This window comes from Podarcis muralis, chromosome 4 (genome assembly GCF_964188315.1).
Source record: "Podarcis muralis chromosome 4, rPodMur119.hap1.1, whole genome shotgun sequence".
In the NCBI taxonomy this organism is placed as follows: domain Eukaryota; kingdom Metazoa; phylum Chordata; class Lepidosauria; order Squamata; family Lacertidae; genus Podarcis; species Podarcis muralis.
The window spans coordinates 52,050,476-52,071,387 of record NC_135658.1 but is presented as its reverse complement, the minus strand read 5'-3'; the positions used below and the strand labels follow the sequence as shown (position 1 = coordinate 52,071,387).

The 20,912-nt window shown below is 42.1% G+C and overlaps 2 protein-coding genes across 3 annotated transcripts in view; one reads left to right on the top strand and one right to left on the bottom strand.

Moving 5' to 3' along the window:
* Positions 1-7,125, bottom strand: part of MAP3K7CL (MAP3K7 C-terminal like) — a 40,253-nt gene extending 33,128 nt beyond the window's left edge. The window contains exon 1 of the mRNA XM_028726994.2: positions 7,003-7,125. The gene's annotated coding sequence lies outside the window, so the exon portion shown is untranslated. The remainder of the gene's footprint in view (positions 1-7,002) is intronic.
* A 1,023-nt stretch (positions 7,126-8,148) lies between these two features.
* CCT8 (chaperonin containing TCP1 subunit 8) lies at positions 8,149-20,173 on the top strand. Of its 2 annotated transcripts, XM_028726990.2 has the most exons (16): positions 8,149-8,307; positions 10,338-10,428; positions 10,674-10,753; positions 11,223-11,372; positions 12,003-12,183; positions 12,778-12,839; positions 13,546-13,683; positions 14,611-14,789; positions 15,744-15,810; positions 15,905-15,992; positions 16,098-16,213; positions 17,576-17,647; positions 17,724-17,888; positions 18,651-18,770; positions 19,044-19,142; positions 19,979-20,173. In XM_028726990.2, the coding sequence occupies exons 1-15, from the start codon at positions 8,248-8,250 to the stop codon at positions 19,134-19,136; spliced, it is 1,662 nt and encodes a 553-aa protein (XP_028582823.2). In that variant the 5' UTR covers positions 8,149-8,247; the 3' UTR covers positions 19,137-19,142; positions 19,979-20,173. The 2 variants fall into 2 exon arrangements, with proteins under 2 accessions (XP_028582823.2, XP_028582824.2); XM_028726991.2 differs by lacking the exon at positions 19,044-19,142.
* Positions 20,174-20,912: the final 739 nt, after the last annotated feature.

The following is a 20,912-nucleotide window of genomic DNA, read 5'->3' as shown; positions in this document are numbered from 1 at the left end:
AATCCAGCTTTCTTTCCCAGCAGGCTTTGCAGCACCTCACAATATCTTGGACCATATTTCCTCCATCTCTCTGTTCCTAGGGAGCCTTATTTCTGTCCCTGCCTCCTTATGTCCTTCACTGTCACCTACTGCTCACCTGTCTATGTCCAGGTTAATTTTTTAATTCTTTCCTTAGCAGGCTTGCTTCAGGAAATCAAGAGGGTACAACTCAATCCAACTTGTCTCTTGCTGTAACAGTCCGTGGTATTTCACAAGATCCTACCCCGTTTCATGAATAAATAAATAAAGTAAAATAAATTATTCTCCTGAAATGCTCTTCACTAGATCTGGCATGTGAGAATTGTTTTACTTGTTTTACTTATTTGCTTTACTCGCTACACTGTTTTGTTATGATTGGAACAGTTTTACTTGTTTTATTGATTTTTATATTATATTGTAACCTGTCCTGGGACCTTATAGTGAAGGGTAGGCAAGAAATTGTATAAATAATAAAAATTGCTATAAAAATAGTCCTGCTCACAGGGAGCCACAAGAACAGAAAAATATCTTTTGACATCTTTTTTGCCAGCCACCCAAACATTTGTCTATAAACTCCAGTATGTTCCTATAGCCATTGATTAACAGAGGACGATTCTGAGGAGAATTTTGAGTGCATTTCCTTGTCCCAACTGACATAGCTGGAGAACAGCTGAACAAATCATACCAATTATAGTGTATAACATTTTCTTCATCAAACCATATGTTGTACCCTTAAGGCATATGGTCCGTGTTTCATGGTTTCACAGTTGGCTGAGATTCCATTTTGTGCACTGTCATCACTATTTTCTTATAGCCAAATGTGCCTGTCTGAGGCAGAAATGGCTCATGTTCTTTATACATAGAGATGTGCTTACTTTATCTACTTTAGAAGGACATCTCTTTGCCACCCAAACATTTGTCTGCCACCATAGGCGCCGACCCCATGGGGCCTGAGGGGGCCCGAGCCCCCTCAAAAATTTTATTGGGGGGGCTCGGCCCCCCCAATAATTTAAAAAATTATCGCGCGCCTTGGCTCCCGCGGCCGGCGAGGGGAGCCCGGGCCGCGCGCGGCTGCTGCTGCCGCCTCTCCTGGGGGCGCCGCCTCCCCGGGCGGGAACGCTGCGGTTGCGCGAGGGAGGAGGGCGGCCCCCGGGGGCTGGGAGAGCCGGGCTGCCGTGGCCGAGAGGGCTGCTCTGCCGGGCGCCGCTGACATAATTTAAGCAAATTATCGCGCGCCTTGGCTCCCGCGGCCGGCGAGGGGAGCCCGGGCCGCGCGCGGCTGCTGCTGCTGCCGCCGCCGTTTGTGGTCATGGCGGAGCTGCCGCCTAGGGAGGAGGGGAGAGGGGGCTGGCGGGGGGGGCAGGCGGTGAAGGGGGCTTGGCTGCGCTCTCTCTCTCTCTCGCTCTCTCTCGGGCTCTCTCTCTCTCTCTCTCTCTCTGGCTCTCTCATAGGCGCCGACTCCATGGGGCTAGGCGCAGCACGCTCTCCCCTATTCGCTCACGAGGAGGCGGCGCCACTTTATTTGCATATTCATGAGCTTATTTATTATTCATGAGCTTTCCCGGGCCCCCCCAATATTTTTTATAAGTCCGCGTCCCTGTCTGCCACTACAACTTGGTGAAGGTAAATGTTAATATCGTTTAGTATTTATGTCTGGTGATATCCAGACAGTATTGGCTATAGACAATGCTAAAAAGCAGGTGACATCTTTGGACATTTTGCAAACTTCAGAAATGGGAAATAGTCTTTGTGAAATGTGCAGAGGTTGGCAGATTAAGGTGAAAAAAGCAGCAACATCTTTTTGGCTGCCTGCCTCTCAAGTAGTCATACATTTACATATGGAGCCAGAAAATGAAATCTGATTAATATCCAAGCAGAACCGCAAACTCTGCATATTCTCTGATTCTTTTCCAGAAGGATGTTGCTTTCCAGTCCCGTCCATTGAAAGTTAAATGGCATCTTGAAACTTCCTACATAAGATCAAGTGTTTTATTATACCTGCCAATTTTTATTTAATCTGTCCCCTATGCTTCATATTCAGAGACAATTTCTCTGCATTCCCTAGTCACAACATGAATCACATGGTATTTATGTTTCGTATCTAAGCAACTCTTACATATTTGAGTTTATTGCTCCAGCAAAGGTTTGGGTCAGTTGTTTTGAAGCAAGGCCCCTTCTCAGATTCCCTCAATGAAATGACCTGAAATGGCAGACAGGCTTCCCTGAAAAACAGGTTGCCCATCACTACTATGCCCTTCTGAAATGTCCAGCTGCTGCATATTGTTCCAAGATGCCCAGCCAGTATCCTGCACGAGCTGAATGTGTGCCCAGAATTCTCTGCAATGCAAGGGCTCCTCACCAAAGGAACCTGAAGGCAGAAAGTATGGAACTACTGATTTTGTTTATATATCCCGTTTATGTTGAGCTAATGGTTTGTCTTGTGCAATTCCATTATTTTTAGTTCTCACCTTTTACATTTGACTTGTCTTTCACTCTTCCTGATCTCAGACATGTGCCCTGGAAGGTCAGCGTTATAGACATAAGAAAACGAGTCGGTATTTGGGGACTGTTATATTCTTAGATGATGCCCACATGTATTGCACCAAGAGGCATTCCCACCTGTGTAAGCCAGGAGGAATGCTTGTTCTTAGATGATGAATGCCAGCTAATATTTTGTAAACAACTGTTTTTTTAGAAATCCATTCCCATTTCATCAGGAGCATGCCTTTACTCAATTAAGAATGCTTTAATAGATTAATTCAGCAAATAGAGTAAATACTGTAGATATTCTGCCCTGAAAGGGGCACATCAAGTCACCTGATGGCAATGAAATCTAATTGGTGGTATTAGTCAGAGCTCAAGAACCTCGTAGAGCTTCAATGAAGCTTTCGCCCACAAAAATATCAGGAAGAACTTTCCAACAGACTGATACAACAACAGAACAGGCTCCCGAGAGAAGTGATGGACTTCATTTGTCATGGTCATTTTGATGGTCATTTGTCATGTATGATCAAGCTGAGATTTCTGCATTGCAGGGGGTTGGACTAGATGACCCTCAGGGTCCCTTCCAGTGCTAAAATTCTATGGTTCTATGAAACTCTGGAGTCTAAATCAGGCTTTTTCTCTAATGTGATGATCTTAAAAGTATTAGCCTCCTGGTCTAGAGCCCAGTACAGTACTCTATCTCCTCTTCATTAGTTCTCTTCTGGTTTGTTGTCTGCACTGCAGTGAGGAGTATGGGGAGATGGTTAGTTCCTTGTGGACCTTAGCAACAGGGGTTGTGGTCTCTGGATATGCTTGTTTGGGGGTATATTGACTGAGAACCTGTTGCTCAGGCCCAGTGTTGGGGCTTGTGGCTGTGGTTATCTGTCCCATGGCCTTTACCACTGGTACTTCTGATCTCACAGGTCTCTCCTAATCTAGGTCTGAATACAAGCTGCTGCCAAAAATGGGGTCATGACAGCAGCTTCCAACACACATTTTTTTAATCATAATTTTATGGTTAAAAATAAGCTTCAAGGATAATATTCAGCTTAGTTTTACTCAAGAGTACACCCACTGAAATGACTTAAAATGATGGCGTTAAATACCTTAATTTCAATGGGTCTACTCTGAGAAAAAATTAGTTGAATACTCCCCAAGTGTTTTTTGGAGACTTGTTCACATATAAAAAATTACACCCGCATACAATGGCATATATTGCAGTGCTAATCCAACAGTTTGAAAAATGATTTCATATTTTTATCCTATCATCGCTTAAATTTTCTGGTGTTTTATTATTTCCAAACTTTTGCATTTTTTTCTTCAAAAATAAACCTTAATGAGCACTCATTAAATTTGTCAAAACTAAGGTGCACATAAGCTGGGGATTTCCATTTGTACAGTAATAGATTTTGGCTGGTAAAAAGAGGGCAACTGCCAACAGCCAAGTCTGTGACCTTTGGATGGTCCTCTATCAAGGCCAAGCACCCTGCAGAATATAGTGTGGCTAAATAAAGATCAAGGCCAACTCAAAGTCATGACCAGATGCTGAGCCTCAAATAAGTATTCAAGACATATTCTAAGTGTGTGGGGACACATGCTTTTTCACTCTTATTTTAGTCAGATGTTATGAGGAAGACATTTTAAGAAGATGCTTTAATATTTGAGTATGACATTGGGAACTCAGCTCTTAAACATCTGTGTGGCAGACTTGACCTGATCTATCATAATGTCATGGCTTCTTGTATGTGCCGATGGAACAACCATTAGAATTAGGTCACAACCTGTTAGTCTGAAATATCAACTAAAACATTTATATATTTTTTATAATTATAAGCACCAAAGCAAAGCTCTGGGATGCCAGCTTTCTTGAGTTGTTATTGAAACATTTGGTGACTCTACCTTTTTGAATGAAATAACCATTTTCTCGGGGGGGGGGGGTGTTTGTGTGTTTAATTACCTCTGGAACTTTGAAAATATTTTCTCAGTATACCAAATCCAGTGCTCCTTATAGATGAAGTGTTTGCAAGTGGCTCCCTGCATTTTCATCACTGCTAATTTTCACTGTTGCTTTCAGGTACATTTGACAGGGGAGGAAGGGACAATTTTTTTTCAAAAAAACCCAGAAACAGATGGAGGAGCAAGTCTACACTGATTATCTGCTCTAACCACCAACATTGTTCATATGAATACTGTGTGCTCAAAGCTGTTTAGTTTCATAGTCTTGCTCCTTAGAATATGAAAGTATTCATCTGCTGTCTTTGCTTTTAGTTTTTATTATGTAATGAAAGGGGAAATGAACGTATGTGCAAACATAAAACCAACTCTTAACCTAAAGGATTATCAGGGCTCCACCACGGAGCCTCCATGTGGCCAGTTATTCAGAGTCAGTTTTTTGGCTCTCATCCAGCCCACCACTGAGTCCAGGCACCAGTCCATGGCTTGCATAGCCTCCCCTGATTCAGATGTTACAGAGAAATAGAGCTGGATATCACCAGCTGACTTGATGACACCTTGCCCCAAATCTCAGAAAGACCAGCTGAAGCAAGGCTCCAAAACCCAACGTATCTCACTCGGCCTGAGACTGTTCTTCCCAACACACGTTTTCCTTGTAACTTTTCTGTCATTGACCAGGCTCATTTTCAGGCCATTTCTTTCCCCAAAAATCTTTTCAATCTGCTACTTTCTGGGAGCCCCATTCCCCACCCCTACCACAACAAAAGTAGAAATTGCCAATATTTCAAACAGTTGTACTTCAAGAGGTAGGGGTTTTTCTGCGGCATAAAAGCAGGAATGGGGAAAAAGGCCTCAGAGTGCTGGGTTGGGAAGTCTGTATAGAAACAATGTATGATAGGAAAACATGAAGTGTCATCAGAACACTGGAAAAGCATATATATTTTTTAAAAAAGAAAGTAGGAATGGGGAGAAATTTGGCAACCTTACCTAATTTGCACTTTTCAAGAACAATACATGATCCAATATACAGCTCTACTTTTTATTACTTATTAAATTTGTATACTGCTCTTCATCTGTAGATCTCAGGGTAGTTCACAACATAAAAACACGAGACCTTGTATGTTTCTTTATGGGCAGTGGGGAAAAAGAATATGTACAGGTTAAACAAAAAAGTTTAACCTGTACATATTCTTCCCCACCTCTTCTTCTTCCTGAGAGGAAATCACGTTCTCTCCACCACCATTCTTCTGCTCAGATGCAGCCTTCCTAGGTTGCTTCAAGTTTTGTTTTTTGTTTTGTTTCTTTTTGATGTAGAAGGAAGAATCATATTCTCATGTAGCATAAACCTCACTCCGGGCTGATCCACACTAATTTCCCTCCGCATTTTCTAGTCACAGGCCCCTGCTTTTCCAGGAAATCACAGACCTGTGCCTAGAAAGCATGGTGCAAAAGATAAGTGTGAGTCCATTATTTCCTTCTACTGCACTTTATGATGCTGCCCCAACATGGTAATGCAAAAAGGCCTACATACAGTATAAATAAAGGGAAGTTCGCCCCCTTGTGGCTGCTTGAGTATCAATTTATTTTATATTACTGTACCTGTACTGGCAAAAACTTTGGCTGGATGCAGGGTTAAAAAGACACTGGATAATTTAAATGGCAAATTGATCCTTCTATGGTGGCCATTTTTTTATTTTGTTTCGACTACGGCAGACCAACACCTACCTGTAACTAAACCCATCAACTCAGTTCAATGTCCATTTCCTTACTCTATTCTTTCCATGCACCTGGGATGAATCCAGTGCAGTTAGATGGCAATAGTTCCATCAGTGCAAGCTTTTCTTTTCATCTTGCTGGACAAAACAATCTTCGCTCTCATTCCTTTTTCCTCCCCTCATATGCCATACCTTGCAAGGCTGAGGGCAGGGGCCTTCTTAAGTAATGACATCCTGTAAGTTATTCTGATATCCTTTTTGGCTAAAGGACAGTGTAAAAATGACATGAAATAAATAATAAAGGGACACAAATTTTTATCTAGTCCCAAGAAGCTACAGGGCTGGATCCCAGCTAACAGTATCTACCGGTATTTAGAAGTCCCACTGAATTCAATAGCACTTACTTCCAAGTGAACCATTCACTGTGGGATCAGGTGTTAAACAGGGTTGTGTTATTGCCTCAACTCTATTCATTATTTTCATTGCCATGATCCTACACTTTGTTGAAGGGAAACTCCCCACCGGAGTAGAAATCATATATCGAACATATGGAAAGCTCTTCAATCTGAGCAGGCTGAAAGCAAAGAGTAAGGTTACAATAACTTCCGTCATAGCGCTTCAGTATGCTGATGACAATGTAGTGTGCACATGCTCAGAGGATGACCTCCAAATCCTCCTAATTATCTTTGCAGAAGCTTACGAAAAGCTTGGCCTATCACTCAACATCCGAAAAAACAAAGTGCTGCACCAACAAGTACAAAATAAACCCTCTGCAGTGCCACAAATCCAACTCAATGGTGTAACGTTAGAAAATGTTGATCACTTCTCCTACCTAGGCAGTTATCTTTCCACAAGGGCCAACATTGATGCCGAAATCCAGCATTGCCTGAGCTCTGTGAGTGGCTTTATTCTGATTGAAGTGCAGAGTGTTTGAAGACCGGGACGTTCGCAGGGAAACCAAAATGCTTGTTTACAAAGCTATTGTACTACCAACCTTACTATATGCTTGTGAAACACGGACCACTTATAAACGCCATCTCCAACTTCTCGAAAGATTCCATCAACAGTGTCTCCAAAAAAATTTGCAGATCACTTGGGAAGACAGGCAAACTAATACCAGTGTACTGGAAGAAGCAAAGATCACCAGTGTTGAAGCAATGATTCTTCAGATGCCTGATGATAGTCTTCCAAAGCAACTACTCTATTCCGAACTTAAAAATGGAAAGCGTAATGCTGGTGGTCAACAAGAGGTTTAAAGACTGTCTCAAGGCAAATCTAAAAAAATGTAGTATAAACACTGACAACTGGGAAACACTGGCCTGTGAGCGCTCCAGTTGGAGAACAGCCTTTACCAAAGGTGTCATGGGCTTTGAAGACACTCGAACTTGGTAAACCCTCACCGTGATCAACTCCCGCCCAGAAACCAATGTCCCCACTGTGGAAGGATATGTGGACCCAGAATTGGCCTCCAGTCACTTAGGGAAACACTGTTAAAACTGTGTTTATGAAGACAATCTTACTCGGCTAAGAATGATCACCAAAGAAGAGAAAGAAAAAGAAGACTTCCAAGTAAGTGGGGTCGGAATTGCAGCCTAAGCCCCACTGAAACCAATGAAAACTAAATCATGACTCATTCCTCCTATTTATTTCAATGTGACATGAGTGTAAGCCACGTGGTTTGGAGTCAAGCGCCCCCCCCCAATCAAATCTGGTTCAGAAACGATCTAAGATTTAAGCGTTTAAGATTAGGGAGCCGAAAACATTCCAGGCGCCAAGTCTGGAGTGGAAACGGCAAAGGCGAAGAGGGAGAGGAAAAAGCGGGCCTCTGGCGCCGCTCTACGGCAATGCAGGGGGAAAAGCGCCTTGGGAGTCGGGCAGGGAAACCGACGCGGACCTCCGGCTGCGCATGCTCAATCCCTCCCGCCTTCTGCTCCCAGCAGCCATTTCCTTGAGTCTCCGCCCCTCCTCCTTCTGCGCTTGCGTGTGAAGCGGGAGCTGCGCGCGCCGCCACTCTTCCTCGGCGTCTCTCTTCCTTTTCTTGTGTGCGCGGCCGCGTGTGGCTCGAGAGCTCGCAGAGATGGCGATGCACGTTCCGAAGGCCCCGGGCTTCGCCCAAATGCTGAAAGACGGAGCGAAGGTGGGTGATTGTATGTGTGTGTGTGAGAGAGAGAAGCTCGCGAGCGTGGCGGCGAAGGAACGCGGAAGGTTCCAGAAGCGACGCCTCAGCCCGGCGCTTCCAAGGAGGCGGGGCTACTGGGCCCCATCTCCCGTGGACTGGAAGCCCGTTAGCTTGGCGCGCGCTCACTGGCGGTTAACAGTCGCCTGAAGAATTAACGCGCTTTCCCCCTCCAACCCCCGCTTTCCGAAGGGGGGGCTACAACGGACACGCCCTAAGATTTCATTCAGGCCCCTTCCATGTCACCTGACGTCTCTCTCGCCGCACCCATTGGCGCGCCCGCTGCCTAGCAACTCGAGGGCTCGCGCGCGGGAGAGGGGTGGGCGACGGTGACGTGTTTTCGCGTTTGCTGACGTCATGGGCACATGCCAAGTTCGCGGTCGGCGGCGGACTTTTTCGTTGAAGGGAGTTGCTAGGTTCCGATTCTGAAGCAGAACCGGCCCAGAGCTAAGGCAGCCGCTGCTTTGCTGCTTGGCTTGCCACTTTCCTTTCAAATTCGTGTCAGGGATGCTTTGTGCCGCTTCCTGCGTTCACTCTTCTGAGCTGGAACGCCCACACGTTGCTCTTCCACCTCCATGGCCGTAGGCTCAGAGTACGACAGGATGCTGCGTTTCCTCCTGCCACCCTGAACTTAGCAGCCCTGGTGATGGAGGAGTGGGAATGGTTGGCTTAAGACACCTGTGCAGCTCAACTGTACATAACTCGTGACTGCATGGTCCATGTACTTCCATTGTAGGTCACATATGTGGAAAGGATCCAGGAGCTTTTACATCCTGTACAGTGGTACCTTGGGTTACAAACGTAACTTGTTCCGGAGGTCTGTTCTTAACCCGAAACAGTTCTTAATCTGAGGTGCGCTTTTGCTAATGGGGCCTCCCCACTGCAGGAGCACGATTTCCGTTCTCATCCTGGAGGAAAGCTTGTAACCCGAGATACTACTTTGAGTTAGCGGAGTTTGTAACCCGAACCATCTGTAACCCGAGGTACCACTGTACTTGGTGTTTTACTTGTGTTTATAGTAATAGTTTTATAGTACGGTATATGAGTTTTATGACTGAGTGAATCTTTGAAGCTGGGGCCTAGTTTGACATGTTGACAGTGACAATGATGTTTCCATCTATTTCTATTTGGAGATGCTTGCACCTATAGTGGGTAGCCACTGGGATTAACTTTGCAATGCTTTTAGATTCACTCTTGACTGCTATAGGGCTAGGTGGCCAAGCTATTCTTTTACCTCCCCTTGATAACAAATGACACTTCAATCAATCAAACAAACAAACAAACAAACAAACAAAAATAAGCTGCCAACTGTACAGTGGCATTCTTGAAATGTTTGACTGTTCAGTTGGCCTGTGTGCCAGTTCAGGATTACAACTTGGTGGGCAGTAGTTTGTAGGCACAGTGGAGGACTGGCTTAACTCAGTGCTCATTGCCTTTTCTTAAAGATGGCAAGTAACCTTCTGCAAACCTGTATTTGATATAGAACATGGATAGACAAACTAAGGCCCGGGGGCCGGTTCTGGCCCAATCACCTTCTGAATCTGGCCTGCGGACGGTCCAGAAATTAGCATGTTTTTACATGAGTAGAATATGTGCTTTTATTTAAAATGCATCTCTGGGTTATTTGTAGGGCATAGGAATTCATTCATCCACCCCCCAAATATTCCAGCTCCCCACAAGGTCTGAGGGACAGTGGACCTGCCCCCTGCTGAAAAAAGTTTGCTGACCCCTGATATAGAATCATGAGTCTTCGTTTTTATATCTCACTTGTATGATTCTAGACCTGTGATTTTTAAATGCACAGCCAATGTCTTCAAATAGCCCTGGAGTCCTGGGGGCTGTGGCCCTGGCATCTACTCCTTCACATAGTCACCAACATTTTTTACCTAGTCATGCAATTATTGTCTATTGTGTGCCCATATATTTCTCTCACTACTATATTATACTTTTTCATGTACTTTAATTTAAAATACTTTGTTTTGTGTCTGTAGCATTATTCAGGATTAGAAGAAGCTGTGTTTCGAAATATTCAGGCATGTAAAGAGCTTGCTCAAACAACTCGCACAGCCTATGGACCAAATGGTAAGACTTTTAAAAATATTCATAAATTATAACCTTAAAAAGAGGAATTTAGAGTGACTAAGTAGTATGTATTAAGAAATACAGCTTATGATGCTTTTGTTTGTTGATAAACCCAGGAACAATGCCATGATTTGTTTGGATAATTAGATAGAATTAAACCCTGAAACTAATTCACATTTTATAACACTGTCTAGTTATATTAAATTGTCATTCACATACTTGAGGTGTTCTTTTTTTTTTTTAAGGGATGAACAAAATGGTTATCAATCATTTGGAGAAGCTTTTTGTTACTAATGATGCTGCTACCATCCTAAGAGAGTTGGAGGTAAATTCCTTCCTGCCTTATTCATTTGTAGTCTGCTAAGGATATATTGACTTGTACATGGGGATTATTTATGGCGAAACATTGTGTATGCTATCTGTTACAAGCTAAGATTTTCTAGGCTTGTGTTGTTTCCCTGTGAAGGGGTCCAAAGACACCTTTGGGTGGGGTGTATGGGATGGGTAGAAATTTGTGGTACAGGCAGCTGTGTGCATATCAGGGTTGAATTAGCATGATTATAAGAAATGTGTGCTGCTAAGATTGTATGAAGAACTTGTTAATTACGCTAAAGTTTTGCTATTTCACATATGTGTTTTAATGACTGTTGCCACATAATAAGATGTAGGTGCACTGAATTAGTTAAATGTTTTGAATTTGTAATGCAGCGTAATAGATATTGAAGCATGCTATTAGTTACTTGAATATACACAAGTGTGCTTAATAGTGTTCTCTGATATAAAATCTTCAACAGGTTCAACATCCAGCTGCAAAAATGATTGTCTTGGCTTCTCACATGCAAGAGCAAGAAGTTGGTGATGGAACAAATTTTGTTCTTGTGTTTGCTGGAGCCCTCCTAGAACATGCAGAGGAGCTTCTAAGAATGGGGCTTTCTGTTTCAGAGGTAATCTTTTATTTTGTTCAGATTATTGGAATTCAAATTAGTATTCTAGGATCTTTGAATAATTGTGTATGAAACTCAGTCTCTTGTTTATCCACTGAGAGCCAGTGTGGTGTAGTGGTTAAGAGCGGTAGTCTCGTAGAATCTGGGAAACCAGGTTCGAGTCTCCGCTCCTCCACATGCAGCTGCTGGGTGACCTTGGGCCAGTCACACTTCTTTGAAGTCTCTCAGCCCCACTCACCTCACAGAGTGTTTGTTGTGGGGGAGGAAGGGAAAGGAGAATGTTAGCCGCTTTGAGACTCCTTAAAGGGAGTGAAAGGCGGGATATCAAATCCAAACTCTTCTTCTTCTTCTTAATTTTTCCATTCCTAATTGTGTCCTATTTTGCCTTGTGGAGATTGGGTTGGATCCAGATGTGCCTGTCTAAATAAAATGGCTCTTTTTGTGTGGAATGGGGCTTCAAGGAAAACTGGTCACTTTCCCTGCTTCTGCTTATGGAAGAGTCCAGTTGGCAGAGTTTTATTCCTGGGAAGTCTGAATCCAACCCTTTGTGAGGTTAAGATATCAAACTGACTTTGAACTTTTAACAACTTGTGCATTACAGTACAGACATTCTAGTGTCTTTAATTTTAGTTAATTGAAGGCTATGAAAAAGCTTTGAAGAAAGCCTTAGAGATACTTCCTGATCTAGTGTGCTGCTCTGCAAAAAATCTTCGGGATGTTGAAGAAGTGGCATCTTTGCTGCAAACTTCAGTAATGAGTAAACAATGTGGCAGTGAAATATTTCTTACTAAGCTTATAGCTCAGGCATGTGGTAAGTATATGTCATTTTTTTAAATCTAAACATAGTATTTTGTTTTTGATACCATAAATATTTTCATGTTAGTTTCAAGCTTGTTTTTTGTAGTGAAAGTCACTTGTCTTAATTTCTTGTTGGATGTCGTTTTTCAGTTGAGTACCGTGGTACCTCTGTTTATGAACTTAATCCATTTTGGAGGCCCATTCTTAAACCGAAACTGTTCTTAAACTGAGTTACGCTTTCCCTAATGAGGCCTCCCACTGCCGGTGCCCTTCCACCATTTGGCTTCCGTTCTTAGACCGAGGTAAAGTTCGCAAACCAGGACACTGCTTGGGGTTTTGCGGAGTTCATAAACTGAATAGTTCATAAACAGGGCTGTTCTTAAACTGAGGTACCACTGTATTTTCCTGAGCTGCTCTTGTCAAGCTGCAACAGTGTCTAAAATAGAGTAACACTTACTTGTTCATATTATAAAGCATAATATTGTCACTGGCGCCATTTCCACAGATTCTGTGGCATGTAATTAATAAAATAACTAAATTAGATGACTAGCTATCTTAACAATGCTTCCTAAAAACATGTTACTTTTTATTTTTCGCTCTCTCACAGTCTCTGTTTTCCCCGAGTCGGGCCACTTTAATGTTGACAACATCAGAGTGTGCAAGATCATAGTAAGTCATTCTTTCTTTTCCTTTCAGTACTGTAATACTCAACATTGAAGGCACTTTGTTTCACTGGAACTTGCCTTCTGGTCACTATGCTTGAGGGTTGCAGCTTTAGTTATGGTAACCTTGAAGAAAAGCAGTTCTGTCTGAACTTTGGTTGGGGCCAAAAACAGGAGAGGGTGTAAAAAACATACCATCTGTGGATTTTTAGTAGACTGTTCCTATATCGTTTTCCTGGGAGATTAGAGACTTCATATGTAGGTATGGATACATATATACATACCGATTCTGAAATTCGAAAGTAGATTTCGCAGAAAAGAAAGAGTTCTGGCTTTCAGTCAATAAGATAATGAATTTCTCTTCAATTAGATAATTAGCATTTCTCTTCAAATATCAGTGTGGAAGATTGGGAAGATCTAGAGTAGGGAATCATTTGCTGTGTTGAAATAGAAACATAAGAATGATAAAACAAATGCTTTAAATTGTAGCAATTTAACTGTTCCTAAGCAGATACAATCAGAGTTCAGGTATGCTTTCACATTAAATAGCACATTAATTTAATTAAAGTAAAAAATTAGTTGTATTCAGACTTTGCAGTAGGTCTCTTAAAATCAATGAAATCTACTCCCAAGTATGACAGTCTAGATCCAACTCAGTGTGATTTCAGTGGCTTAACTTGGATGGAATGGTAATTATAATCTGTTCTTTTCAGGGTTCTGGCATTTGTGCTTCTACAGTATTGCATGGCATGGTTTTTAAAAAAGAAACTGAAGGTGATGTTACTTCTGTCAAAGATGCCAAAATAGCTGTGTATTCTTGCCCTTTTGATGGTATGATAACAGAAACTAAGGTATGGTTTCCCATCCTTTGGAAGTATTAAATATGTATGAGGCAGCAGCGTGTCTATACATATATATAGTGATCCTTTCCGTGTCTGCATTTGCATGGTGAACCAGGCCGAGAGCTACCTTCCTTTGTGCAATTCTGCTCACAGGGGCCGATATGGCGAAACTTTGGTTAGCACAGAGAGGGACAGTCCTATTATTGTGACTGTAAAAAGTGGTGCTGCAACTAGATAAATAGCTGCAGCCCTTTTCAAAATGCAATCTGTTCTGTGTTAAGGCAGGGATCCACAAAACTGTCAGTGGGAAGCAGTCACAACTTTGCAGTGACTTTTTGCCCCTCGGTGCCCAGCACAATGTGAGGGATCCCTTTCTTGCCTTCCATGGAAAACTTGGGGAAATGGAGGGATCTCTTGTTGCATATTTTCCAGTTATGCCACAAGAATGGTGCGTGTGTGTAAGTAAGTTAGTAAAATGACTACAGATTTTTGGCTGATTTTATCTGGGCTGGGATTTCAGCAGGCAGTCCTTTCATGGAGTGTCTGTCCTATATTTCCGTGATTCAGTAAACTTTTGTTTGGTGGTAGTAGAAGTGTCTGAAGTCCTTCCATGTTAGGCTCTTTAGATGAACATACCTGACACTGGTTCATTTGGAATGCTCCCCAAAAAACCCTTGTGCAAAAACACCATATCCATGATTCATAAATCACTTTTTCTAGCTTCTTCAGCAGCTCGGTCCTTGTACTTGAAGTCTGCTAAACACTTTAGAGATCCTGGAGACACATGTTGCTGTTGATCTATATGTGCATTACTTAGAATATGGGTCTATGATAGCTGTCACTTCTGGAATTGCCTGTTTTTCAGGTTAATTGTATTAAAAATACTAGGAGTTGAAGATGAGAATGATGGGGAAAATGATGGCTTTATAATTGCAGGGAACTGTACTCATCAAGAATGCTGCCGAGCTGACAAATTTTAGCAGAGGAGAGGAAAACTTACTGGAGTTACAAGTCAAGAGCATTGCTGATACTGGTGTAAATGTTGTAGTTACAGGAGGAAAAGTGGCAGACATCGCACTTCATTATGCTAACAAATATAATATTATGTTACTCAGGTAAGTTGTGCAAAGATGTAAATTGTTTGCATTTCTTGGCCTATTTAACTGAAATACATAGCATATTTGTTTCCTGAAGTGTAAATTAGTGCATATGTTTCATCCCATTATGACTTCAACCAAGATTATCCCTGTGTGTGTGTGTTTTCCTCTTTCTGAACAGCCACAGATGGGGGTGAGTGGGTGGAAAGTACTCAGTGCAAGTCAGGATCATGGCACAGAGCAGTTCATCACTTTATTTTGTACCATTTTTGCCCTTAAATTGTCCCCTCTTCAATTTGTGGCAAATTTTCTTTAGAATTATAGAGATGTCACTTTTCTGATGATGGAAGGGATTTCATTTAAGTCCAGTGTGCAGTTAACATGGTTTTGGTTTTCAGGTAGTTTGGATGATGATGATGATAAGGTGTACATATGTTCGATTATTTGTCAAATTTTTTTTCATCAATAATGAAATGCACTTTAATGCTTCTGTTACCAATCAAGACATGATGGAGGGGCACTGTCCTTGAACCATTACCAGAATCCCTGCTTGTTCCTAAACAGGACAGTGGTGAGAGGCAGATGGTAAATTGCAGTCTGTTGGTGGACTGCTAGTACCTGCTGGGATATTGCAGACTGCTGGGCTTGGTATACTTTGGTCTCATCCTGCAGGCACTACTTACATTCTTAGGAAAGAATGTGTGTTCTGGATTGCTTAAGAGAGACTGGTGCTTTCAGTGTTTATACAAGACAAATTCCCATTTTCTAGATAGAGAGCTCATCTATTATTATTATTATTATTATTATTATTATTATTATTATTATTATTATTTTAAAAGGCCCTAGAACAGGGTCTTTGCAGGAAGTAAAATGTTGATAGGGAACATTCCTGGAAAAATTAGTTTGGTACTAACAAGAATTTCTAGATTATGAAAATTACACCTGAACACTATTTTATCTCCTTTCTTAAAGGCTGAATTCTAAGTGGGATCTCAGGAGACTATGTAAAACTGTTGGTGCCACAGCCCTCCCCAGACTGGTATGTAGCGAGAACAGCAGATGTAGCGAGAACAGCAGAGGTTTTCTTAAAACCTACTCCTTTCATAGACATAATCCTCCTTTTTCCTTCCCAGACACCACCTAATCTAGAAGAAATTGGTTACTGTGACAGTGTGTGTTTGTCAGAAGTTGGGGAAACACAAGTAGTTGTGTTTAAACATGGTATGTTTATTATTTTAGTATACTTGTTGTCTTTAATACAGTGCATATAGAAACTTTGCATTTAGTCAGATTTCACAAGTCAAACCTTGATATATTTTCCTGCAGAAAAGGAAGATGGTGCCATTTCTACAATAGTAATTCGTGGCTCTACAGAGAATCTTATGGATGATGTGGAAAGAGCAATTGATGATGGTGTCAACACTTTCAAAGTACTCACACGGGTGAGTAAAGTGCTACGCAGAATCATAGAATTGTAGAGTTGGAAGGTTCATATAAGTCCAGCCCACTGCAATGCAGGAATATAGAGGAGCATTATTTTACTGGCTTGTTAAAATGCAAAGTTAATTGTGTGCAGCTGCAGAAATGCTACCATACTGGAATATACAATAGTATATACTACCCCCAGTAGACCAGAGTGGCACTCTCTGGTTCAGGGTGAGAGAAGTTAAGGTTTTAAGTTTACAGTGATACACGTGTCAGTAAGTCAGGTGGGCCAAATTTGGGGTGGGGATGGTTTGTGAAATTGAGTGGCCCAATTGACAGATGAGAACACCCTTTCCCCCCAAAAGGGGGCAAATAAAGTAGTCATTGTCATCTTCTCTGGCTTGGCAGTTCCCTACCCTGAGCCATTTACCTCCCAACTCTGAGGGAACAATTCCAGGTGTGCAAAGGCGATAGGTGAGGATAATGCCACTCACCAGCTCCTCATCCAGCTGTGCTGTTCATCCCCTCACAATGTCATTATCATCTGCTACCCTGTAAGAAGGATATGCTAACTATGATGTTACCGTCTTAAAAGGTAAAGGTAACCCTGCCCGAAGGCCAGTCGTGTCCGACTCTAGGGTTGTGCGCTCATCTCACTCTAGAGGCCGGGAGCCAGTGCTGTCCGCAGACACTTCCAGGTCACGTGGCCAGCGTGACGAAGCTGCTCTGGCGAACCGGCACCAGAGCAGCACACGGAAACGCCGTTTACCTTCCCGCTATAAAGCGGTACCTATTTATCTACTTGCACTTAAGGGTGCTTTCGAACTGCTAGGTGGGCAGGAGCTGGGACCGAACGATGGGAGCTCACCCCGCCGCGGGGATTCGAACCGCCGACCATGCGATCGGCAAGTCCTAGGCGCTGAGGTTTAACCCACAGCGCCACCCGCGTCCTCTTAGTGCTGCCAAAAAAATTAAGTGAACTGGGTAACCATTCTGGGAAAGGGCCTTTTTGGTATGGACACTCTAGCTGTGGAATATTCTTCCCAGTGAGGCTCACCTAGCACCTGCTTGTAGTTCTTTTGGAGCCTGGTAGACCATTCTGTTCACCAGGGCCTTATTTATTCATAAAAAATATTTATGTACTGCTATAAAAAAGCAGTTTACAATAATTGTTTAGTGCTTACTTACAACTAAAATGGGTTACAATACAAATGGGTTTGGGTTTTTTTAAGTTAATTTGGTGCAGTATGTTGTCTCCTCCCCCTGTCTTAGTTGGGACAGGGGGATATGAGACAGTATACTGATAAAATAAATATAAAGGAAGAGAGAGAGATAAATTTTAAAATAGACTTGAAATAGTTGCTTCAACTCTTTTGCAGGATAAGCGTCTTGTTCCAGGTGGTGGTGCAACAGAGATAGAGTTGGCTAAGCAGATCACGTCATATGGAGAGGTAAGCTACAAACTTAATATCTTTACTAAATTTAACTTTCCATATAATGCAACTTAAAACCCAATTCTGTCTTTAGACTTGTCCAGGTCTTGATCAGTATGCAATCAAGAAATTTGCTGAGGCATTTGAAGCTATACCCCGAGCCCTGGCTGAAAATTCTGGAGTTAAGGCTAATGAACTTATTTCTAAGCTCTACTCTGTACATCAAGAAGGCAACAAAAATGTTGGGTTTGATATTGAGGTAAGGCTAATGCCCAGCATAACATGTTTGTGGTGGTAGCAGTGTTCTGGAATGCCATCCCTAGGAGAGTGTCTGTAAGGGAACAGTACTCTTTACCTATGGTTGCAGGGGGTGTGTGTGGGAATTCTGGATCACTCTAGATGGACACATCTGTAAAGGAAGAATTGGGAGTACACTTAGGCTGCATACACACTATACTTTTAAAGCACAGGCAAAACACATTTTCTCCTTGAATAATTTTGTGGTTTAAGAGTTACTGGGACTGTACAATGCCCAGGATTTTTTGAAGACGGAAATGTTCTTTAAAGGCATAGTGCGTATGTAGTTAGAGCATACTCCAGCTTCTTCCTTTTGAATTTGGCTGTGCTGCAGCTTTACCTGTCCTGCACCTGACAGATTAGGTGGATGACTGGTAGGTTTGGCCACAACTGCTTCATGTGCCAATTGGGGAGGCTTAAGGGGGGAAAACTCCACTTGTTTTGTTAATCCTTTTACAGGTATTTTAATGACCTTCGTATTCTAGCTGTTCTGTGTGTGATGTAAGGCTTGCAGATTTTTTAAGATAGGGAAATATTGTTTTCTTTCAATGCAAAATACTATGGACTTTATTATCAATATTAATACCCGCTAGCTGTCCATTTTGTTCCATGGGCAGATTCTTAGCACCTTTAAGTCTTTTACTGACATCAGTGGAACTCTCGTTGTAATCCTGTATCTGCTCAGAAAGTTAAGGCGCTGAACTCTTTTTCTAACATTTGACAGGCTGAAACTGCAGCTGCGAAAGATATGTTGGAAGCTGGTGTATTAGACACATACCTTGGGAAGCTCTGGGGGATTAAGCTGGCTACAAATGCTGCAGTAACTGTCCTAAGAGTTGATCAGGTAAGTTGGTGTAATAGGCTTTTTTATTGCTTCAGGTTATCGGGCTAAATCAATACAGTATGGAAGCTGCTAGAGTATTGTTAGGTTATGTATGCTTCATATGATTTGGTTAAAGTTGAAGGTCTAACTTAATGTGGCAGTGTGTAGTCTTCTGGTAGGCTTCTGTTTTCAAATGATCAGTTTCATACAGTAAAGGATTATGCAGACTCTTACATAAATACTTTTAAAATTGAAACTTGGTGGAATTCTGTGCTTGATGTGAAATTCCTATAGATTATTATGGCAAAAGCAGCAGGTGGTCCAAAAGCCCCTAAAGCTTCAGAACATTGGGACAAGGATGACTGGAAAGATGGGCCTGAACAGTAGTGTGAAGTAAGATTTAGTATCATGGCTCATGTTGGCAAGGAACGAGACTTTGCATGAATTCCTCTGCCTGGTGCTGATGAGTGTATTTTTGCTTCCACTTCCACGTATGTGTAGGCTACATCACAATTTAACAAACTGCTTGAGATAAGGGTGCACAACACTGTTAATATTCCTAAAACATGGTTTGAAGAATTCTATAGACTAATATGCATGATTTAGTTTACACTATTAGAAGCATTATTTGTGTGCTAATCTTGCATATTTTGCAAGTTATTGAAGTTGAATTTTTTTACAGAACATTAACACTTTGTCTTGGTTACCACACAATGCACCCAAAACACCCCAGGTTTTTTGTGTCTTTTGTAGGAAATGCATTCTGCAATTTCCATTTTTGGCATTCATGCTAAGCATGTATCTACAGAAATCTAAACTTACAGCAGACAATCACTGCTTCTTGGAGACAATTCCTCATGACAACAGTGCTATCCCCATGCTGCTTAGGAGTGTGGGTATAGCAGTCTTGTTCAACTGACACCTGCAAAGGAGATGGGTGCTTTTTGAGATGCAAGAAGAGCAGCCAAGAGGGTTTTGCTTTTCCCTGTTAGGCTGATTGATTTCTACAATTTTAATCAATATTTTATAAAATAGCAAAAACAGTCCTGGAGCTATGCTCAAGACTTATGGGTTGAATGCATTTTTCATTGCATAACCTTTCTGTAATACTAATTATGGCAGTATGTAAGAGATGAGGCAAAAGATACATATCAATTCTGTCATACCTTAATTCAGCTGAAGTGCATTCTATGTAAAAATGTAGATCTAACAACTACTTTTGCTTGCAGATCATCATGGCAAAACCAGCTGGTGGCCCCAAACCACCAACAGGAAAGAAGGAATTGGATGATGACCACAGTGATTGAACACTTTCAGAGTACTACTTAAGGAGTTGTGTATCTTGTCGTGTGTTACTCACCTTTAAATTATGAGACTTAGCTTGTCTTGTACCATTTCAATAAAAACTGTTTCAGTAAAAAATTGTTCTGAATGTGGTAATAAATCCTATTCAATATTACAGAAAGATAGGACTGTAATGTTAAGGTAAAGGTACCCCTGCCCGTACGGGCCAGTCGTGTCCGACTCTAGGGTTGTGCGCCCATCTCACTTAAGAGGCTGGGGGCCAGCGCTGTCCGGAGACACTTCCGGTTCACGTGGCCAGTGTGACGAAGCTGCTCTGGCGAGCCTGCAGACCCACTGAAATTAATGGACATCACTAACAGGTTTACAGTCCACTCAACAAATTACGACCTCTGCCATTGGCTTGCTATCCAATTAAAACCAGGAAAGATTCTGGAATTGACTTCCTGCAGGAAGTCACCTTCTTTCAATGGAACAGTCTTAGATGGAATACCTTGCCCTAGCAATAAATCCCGGTGAATTGTTTGCTGTTCTCATCTATCTAAGCCCAGGTTTTTCCTTCTTAGGTTCTGATCCTATGTGGGGTAAATCTATTTTCTGTTACCCATGTGGAGTAATGAGACTAGACTGCCAATTAAGCCAAGCATTTTCCCCCCACAAAGAATTGCTGCAAATTGGTTTCTCTTCTAGGCTCCACAAATACTATATACATCATGCCACCACCCTTCATAGAAAACATATCCATGGCCAGTTATGTTCCTCTCTCCTAGTGGCTACAAGTCATCATGTTTCAACAAGCGGAATAGGCAATTTCATTTGGCACATTCCCGAGTTGCATTAGAAGACATCTGTATTGCGGTC

Coding starts and splice junctions, on each gene's coding strand:
- CCT8 (XM_028726990.2), top strand. CDS start 8,248: ATGGCGATGCACGTTCCGAAGGCCCCGGGCTTCGCCCAAATGCTGAAA. Junction 12,840..13,545: donor TCAGAGTGTGCAAGATCATA/GTAAGTCATTCT, acceptor TGTTCTTTTCAG/GGTTCTGGCATTTGTGCTTC. Junction 15,993..16,097: donor AGTAGTTGTGTTTAAACATG/GTATGTTTATTA, acceptor ATTTTCCTGCAG/AAAAGGAAGATGGTGCCATT.